At 40.4% G+C, this 20,711-nt stretch overlaps 2 protein-coding genes across 2 annotated transcripts in view; both read right to left on the reverse strand.

Annotated features, from left to right (window-relative positions):
• Window positions 1-6,221, reverse strand: part of LOC137257880 (sodium- and chloride-dependent transporter XTRP3-like) — a 34,584-nt gene extending 28,363 nt beyond the window's left edge. Inside the window, exons 1-2 of the mRNA XM_067795370.1 lie at window positions 5,952-6,221; window positions 1,514-1,983 (exon numbers count right to left, since the gene is read on the reverse strand). Coding sequence (XP_067651471.1) covers window positions 1,514-1,983; window positions 5,952-6,168 — 687 coding nt within the window. The 5' untranslated portion in view covers window positions 6,169-6,221. The remainder of the gene's footprint in view (window positions 1-1,513; window positions 1,984-5,951) is intronic.
• LOC137257430 (large ribosomal subunit protein eL14-like) overlaps window positions 1-20,711 on the reverse strand; it is a 125,361-nt gene that overhangs the window by 64,975 nt on the left and 39,675 nt on the right. The window lies entirely within an intron of this gene.

The following is a 20,711-nucleotide window of genomic DNA, read 5'->3' on the forward strand; positions in this document are numbered from 1 at the left end:
ACACAGGGTCACAACATTTTAACAGGTGCTTATGGTGGGACATCTAGGACCTACTCTTCACACAGGGTCACTACATTTGAACAGGTGCTTATGGTGGGACATCTAGGACCTACTCTTCACACAGGGTCACTACATTTTAACAGGTGCTTGTGGTGGGACATCTAGGACTTACTCTTCACACAGGGTCACTACATTTTAACAGGTGCTTGTGGTGGGACATCTAGGACCTACTCTTCACACAGGGTCACTACATTTTAACAGGTGCTTGTAGTGTGGCATCTAGGACCTACTCTTCACACAGGGTCACTACATTTTAACAGGTGCTTGTGGTGGGACATCTAGAACCTACTGTTCATGCAGGGTCACTACATTTTAACAGGTGTTTGTGGTGTGACATCTAGGACCTACTCATCACACAGGGTCACTACATTTCAACAGGTGCTTATGGTGGGACATCCTCAACCTACTGTTTATGCAGGGTCACTACATTTTAACAGGTGCTTGTGGTGGGACATCTAGGACCTACTCTTCACACAGGGTCACTACATTTTAACAGGTGCTTGTGGTGGGACATCTAGGACCTTATCATTTATGACTTCACTACCTTGCAATAATGTCAGTTCTTAAAACTCAGTGAATCTCAGCGTCAGAACCTCAGAACCTATAGTGTTTTGTAGTAAATGTGTGATTCTTTGAAATTCCTATTTAAAATGTCCTCACCAAACTGATGAAAGCATAATGCAGAGGGAGATTTCTTCCTAAAAATGCTGACACCATCCTAACAGGCATTAATAGATAAGATACACTTGCACTCAATGTACATACATGTAACACCTACAAGTCAGTATAGGCAGGGCAGTCTGACAGTGAGATTGTATATAGTGTGAGCAAGCCAGTAACCCACTAAAACTGTGGCATTGCATGCACTCGAATACTACATTTCCTTGCATCTAAAAACAGCTTTGATGAGTCAAGAAGGCCAAACCCCATCTGTGTAAAGTTTTGAACCCTGGCCTTTAATTAACTATTCTTCAACCTATATTCTATAACATACCAGAATATATTTACTGAATAATATTACAGAACATCAGTGTAGGTACTGCATCACGTAACATCTTGAGCAGCAGAATTTGTCATTTGACTCAGCCAAGTTATCAAGCTTACTTTGTCACATGATGAATGAAGCCATGTTTTTTACCTTCTTTTACACTTGCTTACATACAGGACATAGGCCAATCCTTTAAACATTTGACAGCTATGACTTCAACAGTTTGTCTAAAAAGAAAAGTATTAAAAGACCACAAAAAGAAAACCTGACAAATACAGTTATTAATTTCAAGAGAAGGCACCACCAGGATAGCAGGATTAAGGCAGTGGCATAGTACATATTATATTGTATGGAATAGTAATACATAGGGCTGCCCTAATTGGTTTCTGTGTTAGAAAACCCATCACGGATCAAGTTATCAAACATCTGCCAGTATATTAACACCTGCTAAAGGAATCAACTTACCTTTCCTGAAGACTTAATTCCCTTGCAGATACAGCAATAGACCACAATCCATGAGAATATCAGACACAACAGCATCTTCCATTTGACACCATCTGCGTCATCAATTCCTGATGATATGTCAAGGGCGTTGCGGTACCAAAAGTAGGAGGTTGATCCCGATATCTTGCACTCTGGGACGATGATGCTAACATTGGGGGCAGTTGTGATGGAGGGACATGAGGACCAGGGAAGGGGGCTCTGGAAGGAGTGGAACAGGTAGAAAAAACACCACATGATGATGGCGTTGTAGTAGAGGGCCACCATGAAGGACGTTACTGCACTTGCGATGCCGACACCACCCATGAGAGGGTGGATCTCATTCCATACTCCAACGCTGCCTTGACGGAGCTTTTGTCCAATGGCCAACTCAAGGTACAACAGTGGCATGCCCTCCACAAACAGCATGATTAAGTAGGGGATGAGAAATGCTCCTGAAACAAATAGCAGTGATGTCATATTTGGACAAAAATAATGGTAGTCATGATCTTACTTTACTTCCAGGTTAATATCATATCATACTTCAGATTCAAAAACCAAACATCACAAGTATTTTATGACTGTCTCCCCTGGAGATTCCAGAACCAAACATCACCAGTAACATATGATTGTCTTCTTGGGAAATTCCAGAACCAAACATGACATGCAATATTTCAACTGTGGAGATTCCAAGTTGGTCTGGTTGGCATGGTTGGATTAACGTGGTGACATCATCCTGATCATGTCTACAGTAGGGATGGTTGCTCACAGTATGATATGATGTGGTGTATCTGGTGGAACCTTGGAAGATGGTGGAGACTGGCATTAAACAAAAAACATTCCATACAGCAAGGAGCTGAAAGTCTCTGGTAGGCAAAGTGGTAGAAGGAAAACATGATTTATTTAAAAATCTGATTCATTCTTATGATTTTATTGTTATAAATTTTGCATGAGCAATTTTTATTGTCATTTGATGCAAGCTTTGAGTCAAATATTGTCTGCTTATCAGCTGCTAATCTAGATCAATCCCTCTGTAGTTTGTATTAAACTGATTAAATTGTGTCTTGGAATAACTTGGTCATTTCAGACTTTACAGCTGGACATAATGTCCAAATTGGACTTATCAACTTCAGTATGTATTTATGCTTATACTGTAAGCATAAATAAGTACGCTGGTATGTTTTTCATATGACTATCATATTCCAATCGTGTAGATCGATGTTCATGATGTTGATCACTGGATTGTTTGGTCCAGGTGCTATTATTTACAGACTTCTGCCATATAGCTGGAATACCACTGAGTGTGGCATAAAACTAAACTCTCATTTTCCTATGACTGACTAAAACAAACCCCTAAAAAGAAAGAAAACTACAACTTCGTGTGACAAATTAGTTTCATTTCATTTCAACTGGTATATAGTCTACGAGACCGCATACTTCAACTGATGTGAGCTGTCATCCATGTTGTATGAAATGCATGCTGCCAGTCATATGACCAATAGGCCAAACAGCTGTGCACAACTATACCAGTATTCACTGGGTTTTTATTCAACAGTGATTCTGTAATAACAGTGATCTGCAAAACAATCATCTTCTGAAAACAGACAATGCATCAGCTTCATTATATGAGCAGAGTCACGAGGATATTTGCCAAAAGTCTTGAAACATTTATTATTATTTATTGTCATTGATATATTTGCTCACTTTGCAATTCAACTTGCTCACCATGTCCATGTGTGTTCTTTTATTTATTTCTCTCATACCATTTACTTTTCTCTCTCTTTTGAAAAACACACATGACCCTGAGATAGGATGTGAAATCAACACTTCCAAATGCACTTTGATACATAAAAGGTGCATCGTAGTGTAATAATTTATATAAAATTTCATAATTAAGTATACCACACAATGTGATGGATTAGGGTTCAAATATTAGGAAACCATAAATATAAAATATTAATTTCATCATCACCAGACATGGGTTAGAAAAAGACACCAGTCAAAGGTGATACAAAGTCATCTCACAGAAATTAAAAAAGATATACATACTACGTATGAATATTTTAGAAGATGTTTGTAGATAAATCTTCGTTTAAGGTAACAAAAACACACTGTTAGACACACTTTTCAGTTGGACTGAAGTCATGTTCACATAATTTGAGAAATTACCATGAACTACTTTCTGAAGTAAACCTTTCATCACTTGTATTAAGATAGCATTAAGCTGAAACTTTTAGACTCATTAACATTTGGTCCTAGTGTCGTTTGTCGTCACATAACAATCTCCTTCCCAGCATCCAGTAAATGTGTCCCCCAGTTCAGTGTCAGTTCAGTTGGCCAGACAAAGGACTCAGCTAAGTCTGGTCATTTAATTTTTGTATGGTATGCTGTAGCGACAGCAAATCATATTCTGCCATTGTTTGAAGATTTAGTTAAATAGACTGAAAACACAGATATACGGCAATAAGGTGTACACTTACACCCTCAGCAAGATCATGCCTAGCCTTCAGTACAGAGAGGTGAACTGACTCTCTGTGGGTTTCCTAGCTGTATGTAACAATGTTATTCTATTTATGTGAATAAAATGGTAAGTAACTTCTTGTGACTTGGAGCTCTTTGCTGAGGTAAGTCCTCATGTATGCCATGAAGAAGGTTTTGCAAACAGAAGGAGTTCCCTGTTCAAACCATACTCATAGTTTAAACAGGTTACAACACACTTCCTCATTGTACTAGCTGGTCTTGTCAAGCTAGACCCTGGTCAGTGTTTGTGGTGGACAGGCTACCCAGCAGCTGTTAACTCCTTGTCCGGGATGAATGACTCCTACTGAAACTGACCAGACCCACACACTAAACAGGAAGCTTGGAATGAGTGCATGTTGTTTCACTCCACAGTCAATAGTCATTCCTACAAGTGCCACAATGAATACACAATAGAGTCTGGGTCAGAGAAACCAGTGACTGAATGCAAGGGCCAGGATTCATACTGCTAGGGTCCTCATCCTAGTCAGTTCCTTAACCTGTGTAAACAACTTGGGACATATCACATTACTGGACAGTGAGATGTTTGCAGTGCAGACGTTTGTAGATTAAACTTATTGTACACAAATGATTGGCCACAAATCTTTTGAGAGGACTGGTTCAATTAAAACCTTTTTTCCTGATTGACAAAGGACTTGCTATATTTAAAAAAGTAACATATCTGGACCAGACAATCCATTGACCTTACATCATGATCATGGATGTACCCCCAAATGGGATCTGTTACAACAGGCAGGGGTTGCCTAATCCCAGCTCTCATCTTCATCTTCATCCATATCAGAACTATGTTAACCAATGACAGAAAAAGTCCCATCCCTTAGCAAGAATATTTTATGGTTACATGATACAAGGCATCGAGTTGGTTTCCATGAACGGAAAAGTAAATTTTTCTTCGCCTTTTCCTTACAAAATATTTCATGGAACAAACTGACAATTACTACATTTGCAAAACCTTGAGGCAAATATTTTTTTCAAGATAAATATCTATCATGGTTCAAAATAATAATCGAGTTATATCTATCGCTTTAAACCACAATGGAATTTCGTCATAAATATTTTCATAACCTTACGTATAATAAACACACTCGCCGTGATGTGCTTGTGCGTGAAAACTCACTCACTCACTCACTCACTAAACAATCCTTGTCAAACTAAATGCTCTGAACCCCTCAAAAATAAAACAAACCAAACAACAAAAAAACCACAAACAAAAAACAAAAACAAACAACCAAAGTTGGAAAATTTATGTACTACGTTCAATGCACACCATATGATTTTGTTTATGTCAGGTAGATGTAATGATCGGTGGAGACATTGCCTACTGTCATAGCAGTGCTGAATTGTTAAGGAACTGACTAGTATTTCGGTAAGTTTCCCAACATTCGCACCTGTCAACGGTTAACAACATTAACACTTTCCACGAAGCTGACCTAAATATTGAGGACAATATCCTCAACCCCCCTCCGCTCCCCCTCCCATCAACTTGCCGCGAAATGTCCCATGTATATGACCACCGCGTGTATCCTTCCGTAACAGCCACACCGCGAGCTATGTGGCGATCATTCACACAACCAGATTCATAGCGCACCAGCAAAGCACGACAAACAATAAATAAATAAACACATATATGTGTGCACGTGAATGCCAGGACGCGAAACATGATACCAGTGGCACGTGAGCCTGTCAGTTTCAAGGATGTTCATTTCGCGCGTTAACGTGGGTGTACACGTGCACTATGTATGTACTAGCCTCATCATCATTGACTCCAGGCATCAGGTCAGGGAAGTATTACAACCACGTGGACGGGTGGGAGTCAGAACGACCTGGACCTATGTTACGAACTAATGTTTCAACAGTATTATAAAGAAGAGAAAACATATCTTACCTCCTCCATGCTTTTGGGTCAAATATGGAAATCTCCAAACATTTCCAAGTCCTACGGCATAACTGATGACCATAAAGAAGTACTGAATCTTGCTATCCCAGGCGGCTCTCGGGGGGTCGATCTCCGTAACGATCGCAGGGGTCTCCATGGAATCTGCATTCAAAGGAGCCGTTAATTCAGGATTGTTTTCAATGTTTTCATCGTGTTTCTTCCCCATTTTGTAAGTTAGCTACGAGATCCTATTCTACCAAAGCTCTGACTGGTGTACAATATAGCGAGGCGGGCGAGTCGACTTTCGCGGGGGTGTCACACCAACAGAACTGTGATGTTTGGTACATATGCATGTGGGGAAAAACTGTGCCTGTTACAAGTATGTAAACATTCCATGATTGCAGTTGTTGTTTCCACGCCTACATGCGTGTTACAGAACTCCGCCAGTGGGCCGAAGGACTTAGTTGTATATAGTGTATTCAACATGTGTTACACATATTCAACTTCATTTATTTACTCAACTGATGCGTTTACATGTGAAACTACATTCACTCGGGTATGAGCAGTCAATTCCGTCACGGATGGTGGTCACCGAACTGAAACCCACTCATGGCCTCCAAACACAATTGTTGACAACAGTGTCGCAAAGTGTATTTTACATGCAGGCCAACTTTTCATCAGCAAGTCAGACAGCAAGCCGGGAGCCACCATCTAGGTTTCTCAGATCCGCTGTATGCAATGGTCAACGAAAGTTCCTGCCGAAACACATGCATCGACCTTGAACTTGGCAAATCAACTGACGTCAGTACCATGTGCAGATTCACAAATCAGCACAAAATACAATGTCTGTTCCTCAAAAGAATCACGAATATCATAAACAGTTCGGCACAGACTGTACAACACTTACCTTGTATGTTCCTTGAAGTGTGTGTTTGATCGAAATGATAAACATCAGTAAGAAGATGGACATTCCCCACCCCACCGAAACAAAAACAACACAACAACAACAACAAACAAACAACGATTGGTCGTAATTATGTTCTCAAAATCACTTTTGATTAGAGGCTGGTTACTTTGACGAGTTGGGTAAAGAAAGTGTCGCTTTCTTTCCCCTGCTACCGATAAAGGTTTCATTGTCCAACAGTCTCAGGGTCACCCATATGGATAGCCAGCAGAGACTGACTGCATAGCCCACCAGTCTCAGGACCACTTATTTGGACAGCCAGCAGAGACTTCGTTGTCCACCAGTCTTAGGACCACCCATTTAGGCAGCCGGCAGAGTCTTCATAGTTCACGAGTCTCAGGACCACCCATCGGAACACGCTCCAAAGACGTAATGTTGTTTTGGTCTCTGCACCTTCCATTGGGACAGCCAGCAGAGCCGTCATAACCCAAAAGTCTCGGGACCACCCATTTGGACAGCCAGCAGTGACTTGATTGTCACGGATTTTGAAAGGGTACTTGGTGGCCAGTCGTGTTTTACATGCTTATCCCGCGTGAAAGGCCATCATGGACGTCAGTTCAAGGTAAGTAGGAATCACTGGGGCACCAAAGAACGCTCCTAGAGAAATACAACGTGCAGTCATCTATATAGACCAGGTGTGAAATCACTCCAGCGTGAGATGGATTATCCAAAGTATACGAAGGAGAAGGTCGTGTATCCAGAATGTCAAGAGGAAGAATTATCCCTCATATAGCTTGTTTCCCCTGACCTTTCAGACACTCCTTCAAAGCACAATTATATATTGTGGCTTTCCATTCATATACATGTCCACACAGAACACATAGTGTAACGTCACACACGTTGGCACGTATCTGTAGTGGTTTACATGTGTATTGCAGTTGCCATATCAGAAGTAGATGGAGTAGGTTTAGGTTTTGCCCCTTTACCACTGCTGATGCTGGTTGGCGCTGTGTGGTTACCCGTTTCAAACCGTTCTATGCTCACAACTCTAAGTACACGCTAAAGTTTGCTACTTGTGTGCACCTGTTTTGACATTCCCATAGTCGTGAGTATGGGCCGTGCCCATCGTCTTTAATTAGAAAAAAAATATGATGACACGGTGCTCTTTAACAAACTCAATGCCATTTGATGCGTTCCTCAGTAACAAATTGCACGTTTGGTGCACACAAACACAAACGTTTCTGAAAGAACTTTCATGCCTGTGAGAACAGTGAGGGTAGTGTAGCATACCATCATCTTGTCTATGAAGAAGGTTATTGAAACTGATATTTAAACTGGTTAGATGCTACGGTGGACGGGCTACCCCCTACTGTCCAAAGGGGAATGGGCGCACGATCCACTTTCGAGGTCTGGAAACGACATGCTTCCCCCGGGAATATGTAAGTAACAGATGCTCTGAGACGGAATTCCCTGCTTTCTGACGATAAAACGACAAACACGACTCCATATATGTAATTTTCAAATTTGTATAGAATATTATTTCTTCCTGCTACATTTGACCAATGTGTTTCAAGGTTTATGAAATGGTTTCTTTGTATTAATATGCAGTAGTTGTATCAATTCTGTTGACAATCCAGGATTGTTCAATATTACTCACTCTCACGGTTTAATTCATTGCAACTTAATAAGATACTTTAATTAGACAGATTGCTTTATTTGCGATCAACCATAAAATTATCACATTTACAGTTCCAAGGGAATATCAAAGAATGATTTTGACACTATTCCACACTTTTGGGTGTATATGAATTTCTTCCAGTCTGTCTTGCTAGAGTAGATAGTACATGGACTTGGCATCAAAGGTGTGTTTCTTACATTTACAATATTGCCAGACCAGGCAGACGTTCAGTGATGATTGTTGCACAGTTTGTCTAGTGACTCATATTTTACCAGGCAACGTTCGTTTGTGCATTGTGTATTGTTTTGTATGTTAATCGCCATTTTACTCATTTTTGGCGTCATACGTGGATTGATGCAATCCTTTGTCTAATTAGGTCTTTTGTTCGTTAATTATCATTAGGTATCGCACTACATTACTTCAGTTTACAGGGTTCCCTGTAGTCTATGTCATCGCCTCTCGGGTTTCCTACTTTATTTATCAATGGTTGTTGCATATATATGTAATTAGTTGTATAATTTTGGTACCGATCACCTGTCAGATGGGATGCCCGCAATCTTTGCATCATTGTGGCATCAGTGAGGGTATGTGTCACTGAAAAGAGTATTATATCAATACTATCTATCTGTCTATCTGTCTATCTGTCTGCCTGTCTGTCTGTCGGTCGGTCTGTCTATATTGTACTCAACATCTGGGGTACAGTGCAGTTCACCATTTGCCGTAGCAACACGCTAGCTATTACATATTGTAAACAATAAAGATACTTTACTTTACAATAACCTGCTCCGAAACGTGTAATACATATACACGTGAAGTAATCTGTTTCGGAAACAGCCAAACACACAAACACTCCATTATCATCGAACCTATGCACAGATTGTCTGGTTACCTTATGTAACCCCAAGAAAACGGGCACTATCGTACACACCGCGAAGACCCGGGTTACAGTGGTGCTCAGTAGCCCGTGCTTGTCGTATGAGGCGACTAACGGGATCGGATGGTCAGGCTCGGTGACGTGGTTGACACATGTTATCGTATCCCATTTGCGTAGATCGATGCTCTACAAGTTCATCACCATCAAGTAACATGATATTACCCAGATGTTTGATACCAGCCATCTCAAATTGGTATCTGATCTACAAGGCCACCACCGTGAAGTAATATGCTGTCTCACAGATGTTTGATACTTGTCAACTCAAATTGGTATCTCATCTAAAGGTTCATCATCATGAAGTAACATGATATCTCACACATGTTTGATACTAGTAAACTTAAATGTGTATCTCATCTACAGGTGTGTATGAATTATAGCTACCGTCATTTAGACGAAAACCCCAGACGGTCACTGTGGACATGTGAACGTCTGTTAATCTAGTAGATTTACACTGGGAACTTCATCGTTTGGATTAACAAAGTTGACTTTCAGTAGCGTGTTTCTTTGTCTGTCATACCCTGAAGCAAATATATCAAAGAAAGCCCACGCAAGTCTAGAAAAAATTGGCAAGTCTAGACTTCCTCAGCTGAATATGAAGAAAGTTTCAGGGTTCCTCTTCATTATATCATGTGTTTTTTTTACTATGAGCATTTTCCCTGTTAAATGTGCTTATTTCAAAGACTAGTTTTTAGTGTACGTGTTTCCCTAAACGAAGGCAAGGTACAACCGGATAAATATAATTTATTAAACATCTGTTCTTGTGTCCACGCGACACGTGGCTCCTCCAATAGATATGGTCTTGGGCATGCTATGATGAGAGACTGTCACATATGTTTGACTAAGCAGTTGCAATTAAATGCTGAATATACAAACCTCTTTGGTGACGGCTGGACCCCTTCTACTGGTACTGCTGGACTTACCGGAAGTATTGCAAAACATGATTACGTCAGAAAGTCATTGAATGACGTACAGGTAGTAGTATAACTGCCTCCACTACCCCAAAAGAGTCTTACTTGTTTTCAGACTAGTAATGCAGTTATATGACTGGTTATATTTTGTGATCATTTAAAAGAAATAGAAAAGAACCCAAACCTAAACTCTAATTCCGTCATATGCTGCGTGGTTCCCCAATTACCACAGATGTATTTCGGTGCTGAGTGCCGACATTACCTTCCCTACCCTACATTGTCAGTGACGTCTGACGTTGTTTGAGGTCACGCAGTACACGACCCTGTTTCTGTGACGTCAGGGAGTACACGATCCTATTTGTGTGTGACGTCATGACATATAGAGGATACTAAACGACCTTCCGTGTAATACCATTTTTATTAAACGAGTTTCGCTCGTTTGATACTAAATCTTTAACGAGTTTAATGAAAATGGTATTTCACGGAAGCGAGTTTAGTACTCTCTTTATTACTCGCCAACATAAATTGACAGAAACTGCGACGAAATTGTCTATAGTGTGAGGACACTCAGCTTTCAAGTCAAGCAAGGTCTAGTAAAATCGCGACATCAACATTAGCATTGTGACGTCACAACTTTGAACCATTTTGATGTCATACGTCAAGCGGTATTACACTAGTGTAATACTGAAGTGAAAATATTACACTGCAGTATCTTCAACGGGCGAGTAATAAGTAATTTTTTGTCACTTCAGTGTGTTGTGTGACGGCATGCAGTACACGACCTTGTTTTGTGTCGCTTCAGTGTGTTGTGTGACGGCATGCAGTACACGACTGGGTGCAAGGCGTACATTCAGAGGTGTCCAAGCTGAAGCGTCAAGTAGTACACGACTCTGTTGTGTGACGTCAGGGAGTACACGACCCTGAATGTGTGTGACGTCATGCAATACATGACCTTGTTTTTTGTGTCGCTTCAGTGTGTTGTGTGACGGCATGCAGTACACGACTGGGTGCAAGGCGTACATTCAGAGGTGTCCAAGCTGAAGCGTCAAGTAGTACACGACCCTGTTGTGTGACGTCAGGGAGTACACGACCCTGTTTGTGTGTGACGTCATGCAGTACATGACCTTGTTTTTTTTGTGTCGCTTCATTGTGTTGAGTGACGGCATGCAGTACACGACCTTGTTTTGTGTCGCTTCAGTGTGTTGAGTGACGGCATGCAGTACACGACTGGGTGCAAGGCGTACATTCAGAGGTGTCCAAGCTGAAGCGTCAAGTAGTACACGACCCTGTTGTGTGACGTCAGGGAGTACACGACCCTGAATGTGTGTGACGTCATGCAGCACATGACCTTGTTTTTTTTGTGTCGCTTCATTGTGTTGTGTGACGTCATGCAATACATGACCTTGTTTTTTGTGTCGCTTCAGTGTGTTGTGTGACGGCATGCAGTACACGACTGGGTGCAAGGCGTACATTCAGAGGTGTCCAAGCTGAAGCGTCAAGTAGTACACGACCCTGTTGTGTGACGTCAGGGAGTACACGACCCTGAATGTGTGTGACGTCATGCAATACATGACCTTGTTTTTTGTGTCGCTTCAGTGTGTTGTGTGACGGCATGCAGTACACGACTGGGTGCAAGGCGTACATTCAGAGGTGTCCAAGCTGAAGCGTCAAGTAGTACACGACCCTGTTGTGTGACGTCAGGGAGTACACGACCCTGTTTGTGTGTGACGTCATGCAGTACATGACCTTGTTTTTTTGTGTCGCTTCATTGTGTTGTGTGACGTCATGCGGTACACGACCTTGTTTTGTGTCGCTCCAGTGTGTTGAGTGACGGCATGCAGTACACGACTGGGTGTAAGGCGTACGTTCAGAGGTATCCAAGCTGAATAAGTCTCTCATATTTACAGGTGCAGTGGAGCATTCACACAGCACTGATACCATGTGAAACCAGGCAGTCAGAGCGTGACCTCCCACTCTTTGTCAGTCCATATACTGGTTTCAGCACAAGGTCTAGAATATGGACCGTCAGGGAAGAGTGATATATTTTGTGGTGGTAGTGGCGATTCCAGATAAACCTTCTCAAGACAACGACCAAACACCCCACCTTCTAAGTTGTTCTACAAGTTTTACTTTCCTCAGTATTTCAGCTGTGATCACTTTACTCTAACAGCTCCGCCAAAACAAGGACGATTTTATAACACACAAATGATCTTCCTATTGTCAAACCCGAGAAAAGGCTTTTTGGAAATGTCCAGAGACAATCACGGCCGCTGAGTAAGTCAGGGCGAATTCATTTGACTACCGTGGTAACAATTTCATAAGCCCACATAACATCTGAAACAATACCTGTGTCATCAAAGCAATAATTGAAAACCTTACTACAGCTAACAATGTAGGACTCTGGCTCTTGAACCATTCAATACGGTAAGATATATCGCACCATGTCGCTCTTCACTAACGCACTGCTCGGCTAGTGTGAACCTGCAGCTGAATATAGACATACGGTGAAACAAACCGGTCTAACATTTCATTAATATCAAAATGACATCGCCGTTGACATGTCAACTAGGTACCGCTACCTTGTTCGTATTTAAAAGTGGATGTCGACAAGATATACAAATATTTCCCACTTTGTATTACAACGTGGACGTGACCTGTACACAACGTACACAAATATCTCCCACTTTGTATTACAAAATTGATGTCACCTATACACAAGATATGAAAGTATCTCCCAAGCTGCATTAAAATGTGGATGTCACCTGTACACAACGTACACAAATATCTCCCACTTTGTATTACAAAATTGATGTCACCTATACACAAGATATGAAAGTATCTCCCAAGCTGCATTAAAATGTGGATGTCACCTGTACACAACGTATACAAATATCTCCCACTTTGTATTACAAAATTGATGTCACCTGTACATAAGGTATAGAGATCTTCTAATCTGTATTAGAAAGCTGATGTCACATGTGCACAAAGTAAACAAATATCTCCCAATTTGGATTTATTTGTATATTCCAAGTTTATGGCAGCCATGTATAGTATCGTGTGGAAATTGCTTACTAATGTATTTTATTCCACTGTACCAGACATACATACTTCCCATCAAAAGCTGACTTGCAAGTGTAAATGTAGCTACTAACTTCAGTCAGCTGTTCTAGACAATATTTTGCAAAATATTCCACATTGTTTAAAGGTACTATTTACATATGAACTGATGCATAGTAAAACAAATTCATAACATTTAAAGGATTATTGTCGAGAGTTTAAAAAATGACGAAACTCCGTGGAAATTGGTGAATTCTTTAAAAAAAAAACCCTTTACACCAAAATGCATGATATCTGCACATACGTTTCAGAAATCTGATGCATGATCCTCGTGCAAATCATCAGCATAAGGTTTGCAGCTGGTTGAGTCTAAATGTTTGATGGGTAGTTTATGTGGAACTACACCACATGTCCAAGACGCGACAAGCTCAGCAGTTCCTTCAAGTACTGGTGTGTGGTATGCTCCTGTGTGCTCTCGAGGGAGTACAGTTAAGATCAGAAAGGTTTGATTTGATAACATCATAGACCTGAAACAGTCGGCCTTTATGAAACACCATTTGTTTGGAAAACAACCATACAATGTTATCGAGAACCTACAGCGATAACTTTTATCAAGGACATACAATGATCAATATCATCGAAGACTTACAATGATCAATATTATCTAGGGCCTACAATCAGTGTAAGTCCATTTACAATTCCAGTAAAGTGTATTATCAAAACCAGACCAAAAACAAGCCGAAAGCATATTTGTCAAATTCAAATGATCTGGAGAGCACTCAGAAACATTTCGCCCAAACGAGATGTAACGGACAGTATATGATGATGACAATGATATGGTTCTAGATGACATTGATAATGTCGTGTTGGAATCACCCATCACGGATAAAGAAATACACACAGCTCTTATCCATTTGAAGAAAGGTAAATCGCCCGGCAATGATGCTATCATGTCAAATGTTGAAATGTTGTGAAAAAACGTATAATGCCTTTCTTAGCTGCATTATATAACAAGCTCTTCGATACTGGGTCGTTTCCTGAAGATCGGACAATAGCCACTATCCCTCATCATAAACAAAGAAATATATTCAGTCGTGATAACTACACAGGCATCTCCTTATTGTTTGTAGTTAATAAAATATTTACCAGTGTGCTAAATACCAGACTGACGAATTGGGCTAATCTAAAGGATAAGATAGCTGAAGCTCAAGCTGGTTTTAGACAGGACTATTCCACTGTCGATCATATATTTTTACACTTAATGCAGTAATACAGAAGTGTCTATCAAAAATATAAACCGAAAGAAATTACTTTTGTACTAAAGTTAAACGCAAATGAAGGCAGATGGTTGAATGTTGACTATTGTTTAAGAATATGTCCACTGTGTGAATTAGACGTGGAAAACGAGTATCATTTTCTACTTGTGTGCGAACATTATAATGACTTAAGAAAATTATATTACCCATTGTATTTTTGTAGTAACCTAAATATCTTCAAGTTTAAGCTCCCTCATTACGACAGACAGTGATGCACTAATGCTGAAAGTATGTAAATATATGTTACATAGCCTTAAAAGAAGGCAAAACATAATTAAATGTTTGATTATTGTCAAAATTGTGCAAGAATTATGCTTTGCAATGTACATGTAGATGGGCCAACGGCCTAAAGACATGAATAAAGATACTTGACCTTGAACTACAATGGTCAAGGTTATCAAGGACCTCCAATGACCAGTGTTATACGTTATCAAGTACCTACAATACTTAATGTTATCTAAAACCTACAATAATCAATGTTATCGATGTCCTACAATAATCAATGTTATCGAGAACCTACAATGATCAATGTTATCGAGAACCCACCTACAATGATCAATGTTATCGAGAACCTACAATGATCAATGTCATCTAAGACCTACAATGATTAATGTTATCTAGGACCTACAATAATTATCGTCTGTTTTCACGAATTTGCGAGTGGTCCTTCACGATCACATTCATAAAATGCTGAAAAAAGCAGCACATCCTGTTAGTGTCAACACCAGGACCAAGTATAATTTGACGGGAATGCATGTGCAGGCACATGACGGTATCGGCCTCGACAGACCAACCTCGCTCTGCACGCCAAAGAAACACAGCACCATGCCAACTCGACAAAAATGACGGAAATGTCTCCGGTTGACAGAAATACTATATAAAAAGAACTTATTTGAAAAAGCTAGCGAACGAAAGCATCTATCCACAACAATCTGCCTCACCTGGGTAGTTGTCAGCCGGCCATTGTCATGTCCACCACTGCTACAGTCTCTACTCATTCACCAAATCAGTGTTCCGCAAAACACAGCTGATTCCTCGGTTTATAGTCTGGTCCTGTAAGGTGATTTGCTGAGATTTCAGGGCTTAGATGTGTTGCCATGCCAACCTGATTTACCTAGGAGTATGGCTTCAAGAGAAGAGTCTTACGAGAAGGACAATGGATAGATAGTCTCAATCCTCACCCCCGCATATTTCCTGAAAGGGGGTTAGGCAGGAGGCAGCGGGGGCGACGGATGGCAGTCATAAGCTGCTTACTGCTTCATGAATGTAATTGTTACTTTTGAAAGGCTGATTTCCATTAAAACAAGACGATTAACTAAATGCAAAGTTGAAAAAATACAACTGTTCACCGTTAAGTATGCATTAGATTAACTCACAGTGAAACACACATGTGTGTCCAGCGACTGGACGAATATCGATTCCCACGGAAAGATCGAACATGTATACTTATGGCAAACAGTCTACAGACGGACCAGCGTACAGAGGGACCTCTGGACGGACCAATGTTTATCTTTTTAGATATCAGCAACTGTCACGCAATTCTTGTCACCTTGTTTAAATACAGTGCCCTTGATTAAGTGAGTGAGTAGACTCGTATACTGTGAACGTGTTGAACTTGATTGGCCCCGACAGATGCTGCAGATATATTAATGCATTGCATGCATACGAACACAGAAGCGCCGTCCGTGAGGACTTGAACGCTATGCATTGCCTTGACATAAGGCGATTCCGTCAACAATCGCCGCCGGTTCGGGAGTTCTGTCATCAATCCACGTGAGTCTGCCGTGCTCAGTGTCATAACGGCTGGACCGTTCACTCGGGCTGTGCAATATTATCGGTAAACCGGTATACACTCCGAAACGTCGTGCTATTGACATCCATAAAGCTTCTAAATGTTCTTCAAAGATTTGACCAATCTTTTATTTTGACTTGCTAGTAGAACCAGTGGCTCTGAGTGACCATTTCAGAATTCGCATTATTTTGCTGGTTTTGTTTGCTTCATAATGTGACAGATATTATCAATTTAGTTTTAGAACTTTTGTAGGACTGTATAATGGTATTCTTGTCAAACATCTTAGTTATTGGAGGTGAGACGTTTTTGCCTCATCTTACAATAGCTCATATTTAAAGACGTTCATGCTGAAGTTGAATCTGAATGAATCTCTTACACACAGCTACAATTTTTACATACTGCATTCTGAAGTGCGTTCTTTTGAAGCACACAATACTCACATTAACCATCAAGTTGGACTCCCTTTATCATTATGTTCGCTTTGTTACAATACAGTACTTTAATAAAACATAAAACTTTAATAAGACTGAATCATTTTATTTATCTCAGAACCATACAGCCATACACAATGGGGATCCTGAAAATATGGTGGAACAGCGACTAAGAAAGTGATGTGGGGTGGGGTGTAAAGCCGTAATCACAGGATCCTGGTACTTACACGTCCATCTCAGTGTCTGACATAACTGAGTGATCAGTGCCCTGAGTGACTTAAGTTGACACATGTCATCGTATCCCAACTGCTCAGAACGATGCTCACGATGTTGACCACCGGGGTGCTTGGTCAAGTTTCGATTATTTAGATACCGCTTCCATATAGCTGAATATTGCTGAATATTGCTGAATGTGGAGCTAAAGGACGAATTTACCAAACAACCAGCCTCTGCTTACCGTCACATACAGTAAAATACTTTTATAACGAACTACAACGGACCACTGAAATTAGTTCGTTATATCCGTAGTTCGCTATTCACGAAAACCCGTTGAAAGAACAGTAAAACACACTATACAGTACAACACATTCCTACTCAGTTTATTCATACATTCATTCATATTACGTTCTTTTCACTACAAAGCCTCGAAATAATAATGTCTCGAAATAACGTACTCGAAATAAGTGGTCTGTCTGACAAACGAATGTGATAAGGGTTCACAGCTTCACCTTAAATACTTTGAGGAAGTTAAACATAAAATCTTGACATACTTAAAGTGTGAACATTCGGTAACCTTCTGTCTCCCACATAGTGACTTTACTCGTAGAATTATGGCTATATATAGGAATGAGTAAATCTATGGAAGTAGGTTGACAGTTGGAGCTATGCCTGGGTTGTCCCACGGCAACGTTGATATATTCGGACATGACGCAACGCGGCGCCACACTCGCACATAGACGAATGGAATTCGGTCAATCAACATTGCAAATGAATGAGTTTCCTTAGACTCACGCTTAGTCTCTGAATTATATAATTTTTAAACCAAGTTAAACTGAAAAGAAGCTCCAGGGAGGTAGGGGAAGAGACGTGCTGCATTTGGAGTCTTAGTATTGCAGGAGGTTTAATGTAGTTCAGGGACTGTGAGACAGACTGAGTTTGAGTTTCATTAACGACACATTATAATTTGAAGTTAATTCAGAAACACCCAGTATCATAGGAGAAGGTGTCTGTTGTGAAAAAGGGTGTGTATATAAGAATTCCAGACCATCTTACTGCTTTGATTCCAAAACGGACGTTGACACAGCTTAACCACAGGAGTCTGTATTACGGTCTAATCTTCTAGATGACTGTATAGAATGCTGATATATTATAAGTTGTTCACTGGTCACGAGGGGACACGGGGAACATTAATATCGAGGGCACATCAACCCATGGGTACCGAGGAACCAGTGAACAACGTATTTATCTTACAGAACACCTCAATGTTAATTTTGAACTGTTTGAAGCATGGATATTGTTACAGCTGGGTTGCTGTACTCGTATGTGAACACATAAGCCTCAACCCTTATTGGGGAGTGAAACATTCTTCTTTATTCCACGTGTATGTATATCTGACACAAAAAACACTCCCTCTCTCCCTCTCTTTTTGGAGTTTTCTCCCTTTTTGTACATCATAAAAAACGGAAAAGTAACATACTTAACCGAGCAAAACCCATGTACTGGTAAGAAGACTCTTGACGGGTTCACTTACCCAAAACCCATGTACTGGTAAGAAGACTCTTGACGGGTTCACTTACCCGTCACATCACCCTCCCCCTAACGAAAGGATTTGTGATTAACCAAAATGTAATAATAGGTCGGAAGTATGATACCAATCAAACAACAGTGCAGGGCCCTTGCACTAGTGTGAGATAAGTAGGACACTTAAAGCTTTACAGATCAAACATGCTGAAGTACCGATGAAATGTTGTGAAATATCTAACTGAATGCAATGGATGTATCAATCGCCTTCATAAAGAATATGTGACACATGTAAGAAACTAAACTATATAGGTGAGATAAACTTCAAGTATGCATACAATGCAATGTCAAAATGATTAATACTGGATATTGAGCAAACATATAGTATAATAATACTGTTTAACTGAGTATTAGTAGATAGTGTTTGTTTCGAAGGAAGCAAACCGACTAGAAAAACAATATATCAAATTGTATACCATACACTGCATAAGTAACCAGAATCATGATAGATGCATAGGTAACTAACAGAGTATAACATGATCAAATATTTACCAAATTTGTTCACAACTGCAGTATTTCACAAGGGTTCATGATCAGTCCCTGTGGTCCAGTGAAACATATACAATGTTGAAATTGGCATTTGAATGCACCATCATTTTCGTGGTAAAGTCAGAAACCATTTAAAAAATGGTTAAACATATTCAAAATACCATTCATTGGCTTTGTGTTTCCGATAGGGAAACTGATTCTTCATTATTAGTCACGTGTTTCGAATTCTATTCATGATTCACATTTCAGTGCTGTCTTGAAACTAATGTCACAATGATAACATTAGAACTAGCATGAAAAACAACAATTGAATAACATAACACAATATTTGTACTAACACTGGTAACTAATTTGAAGGAATTATCAAGGTAACACTACAAATGGCTTCTGGAATTAACAGTTAACGACTATTTCTCTGCTTATTACACACGTTTACTTCCCAAACGATTACTTAGTTCAGCGTTACTGTTTACGCTGGCTTCTTCTATCTGTTCTCAGTTGAGAGTGGATGGAATTCACCATTTTCTGACAGTCAGATGAAAGATCACTATAGGAAATCCAGGAGTTGTAAGATTGGTCAAATGATAACCATTTGACACGGTAATACCACTGTCCATGTTTATATTTCTTGGAAATGATCTTTTCTATCTCATAATACTGAGGATTGTCAGACATGTTCTTGACAGTCTCGGTTGTTTGCGAAGTGTCACACACAGTTCGTCTATCCTCGTTAGGTTGGAGATCATGGGGCGGGATCTCGTCACCAGACAAGATAGCAGGTGGCAGCTGGTCTGAGTTACCCGGAGGTTCGTGGTCATCTGGTTCGTTGGGACGGATGGTGGACTTCTTCAGTCGCTCCACATGCAATCTGTTCCTAATAAGTTTCCCATCACATTTGCGGCGTACACGTACATGAATGTCTGAAAGTTTCTCTGTGATATAGTATGGACCGGACCAAGGCCTGGCCAGTTTTCTTGTTTGGCCTGTGACAATCACTGGTTGGTACACAAACACTGTGTCCCCAACCTTGAAATCTGGTAAGTTTACTTTACTTGCAAATTTGTCACACATGGTCTTCTTTCTTTCATTTAGAAGGTCTTCAGCGATTGTCCTAGCATGTTCCAAACCGCTCACTAACTGAGATACATAGTCCGCCGTTGTAAGAGAGCAGTTAGGGCCTAGATCGAGTGTTGTGTCACTGGGGAATCGAGGATGGCGTCCGTGAACAAGGAAGTAGGGAGAATAATTCGTTGTGTCAAGGGATGGTGTCGTGTTGTAGGCAAACTGTATGAAAGGTACATGCAAATCCCACTCATCATGCATTTTGTCACAGTATTTGGAAAGTGAAGCTTGGACAGTTGACATGAACCTTTCACTTTGCCCGTTACACCTTGGATGGTAGCTGGTAGTTTGAGTTTTCTTCACTGTCATCAGCTTACAAGTTTCTTTGACAACTTCAG

The sequence above is a fragment of the Haliotis asinina genome, chromosome 12 (assembly GCF_037392515.1).
Source record: "Haliotis asinina isolate JCU_RB_2024 chromosome 12, JCU_Hal_asi_v2, whole genome shotgun sequence".
In the NCBI taxonomy this organism is placed as follows: domain Eukaryota; kingdom Metazoa; phylum Mollusca; class Gastropoda; order Lepetellida; family Haliotidae; genus Haliotis; species Haliotis asinina.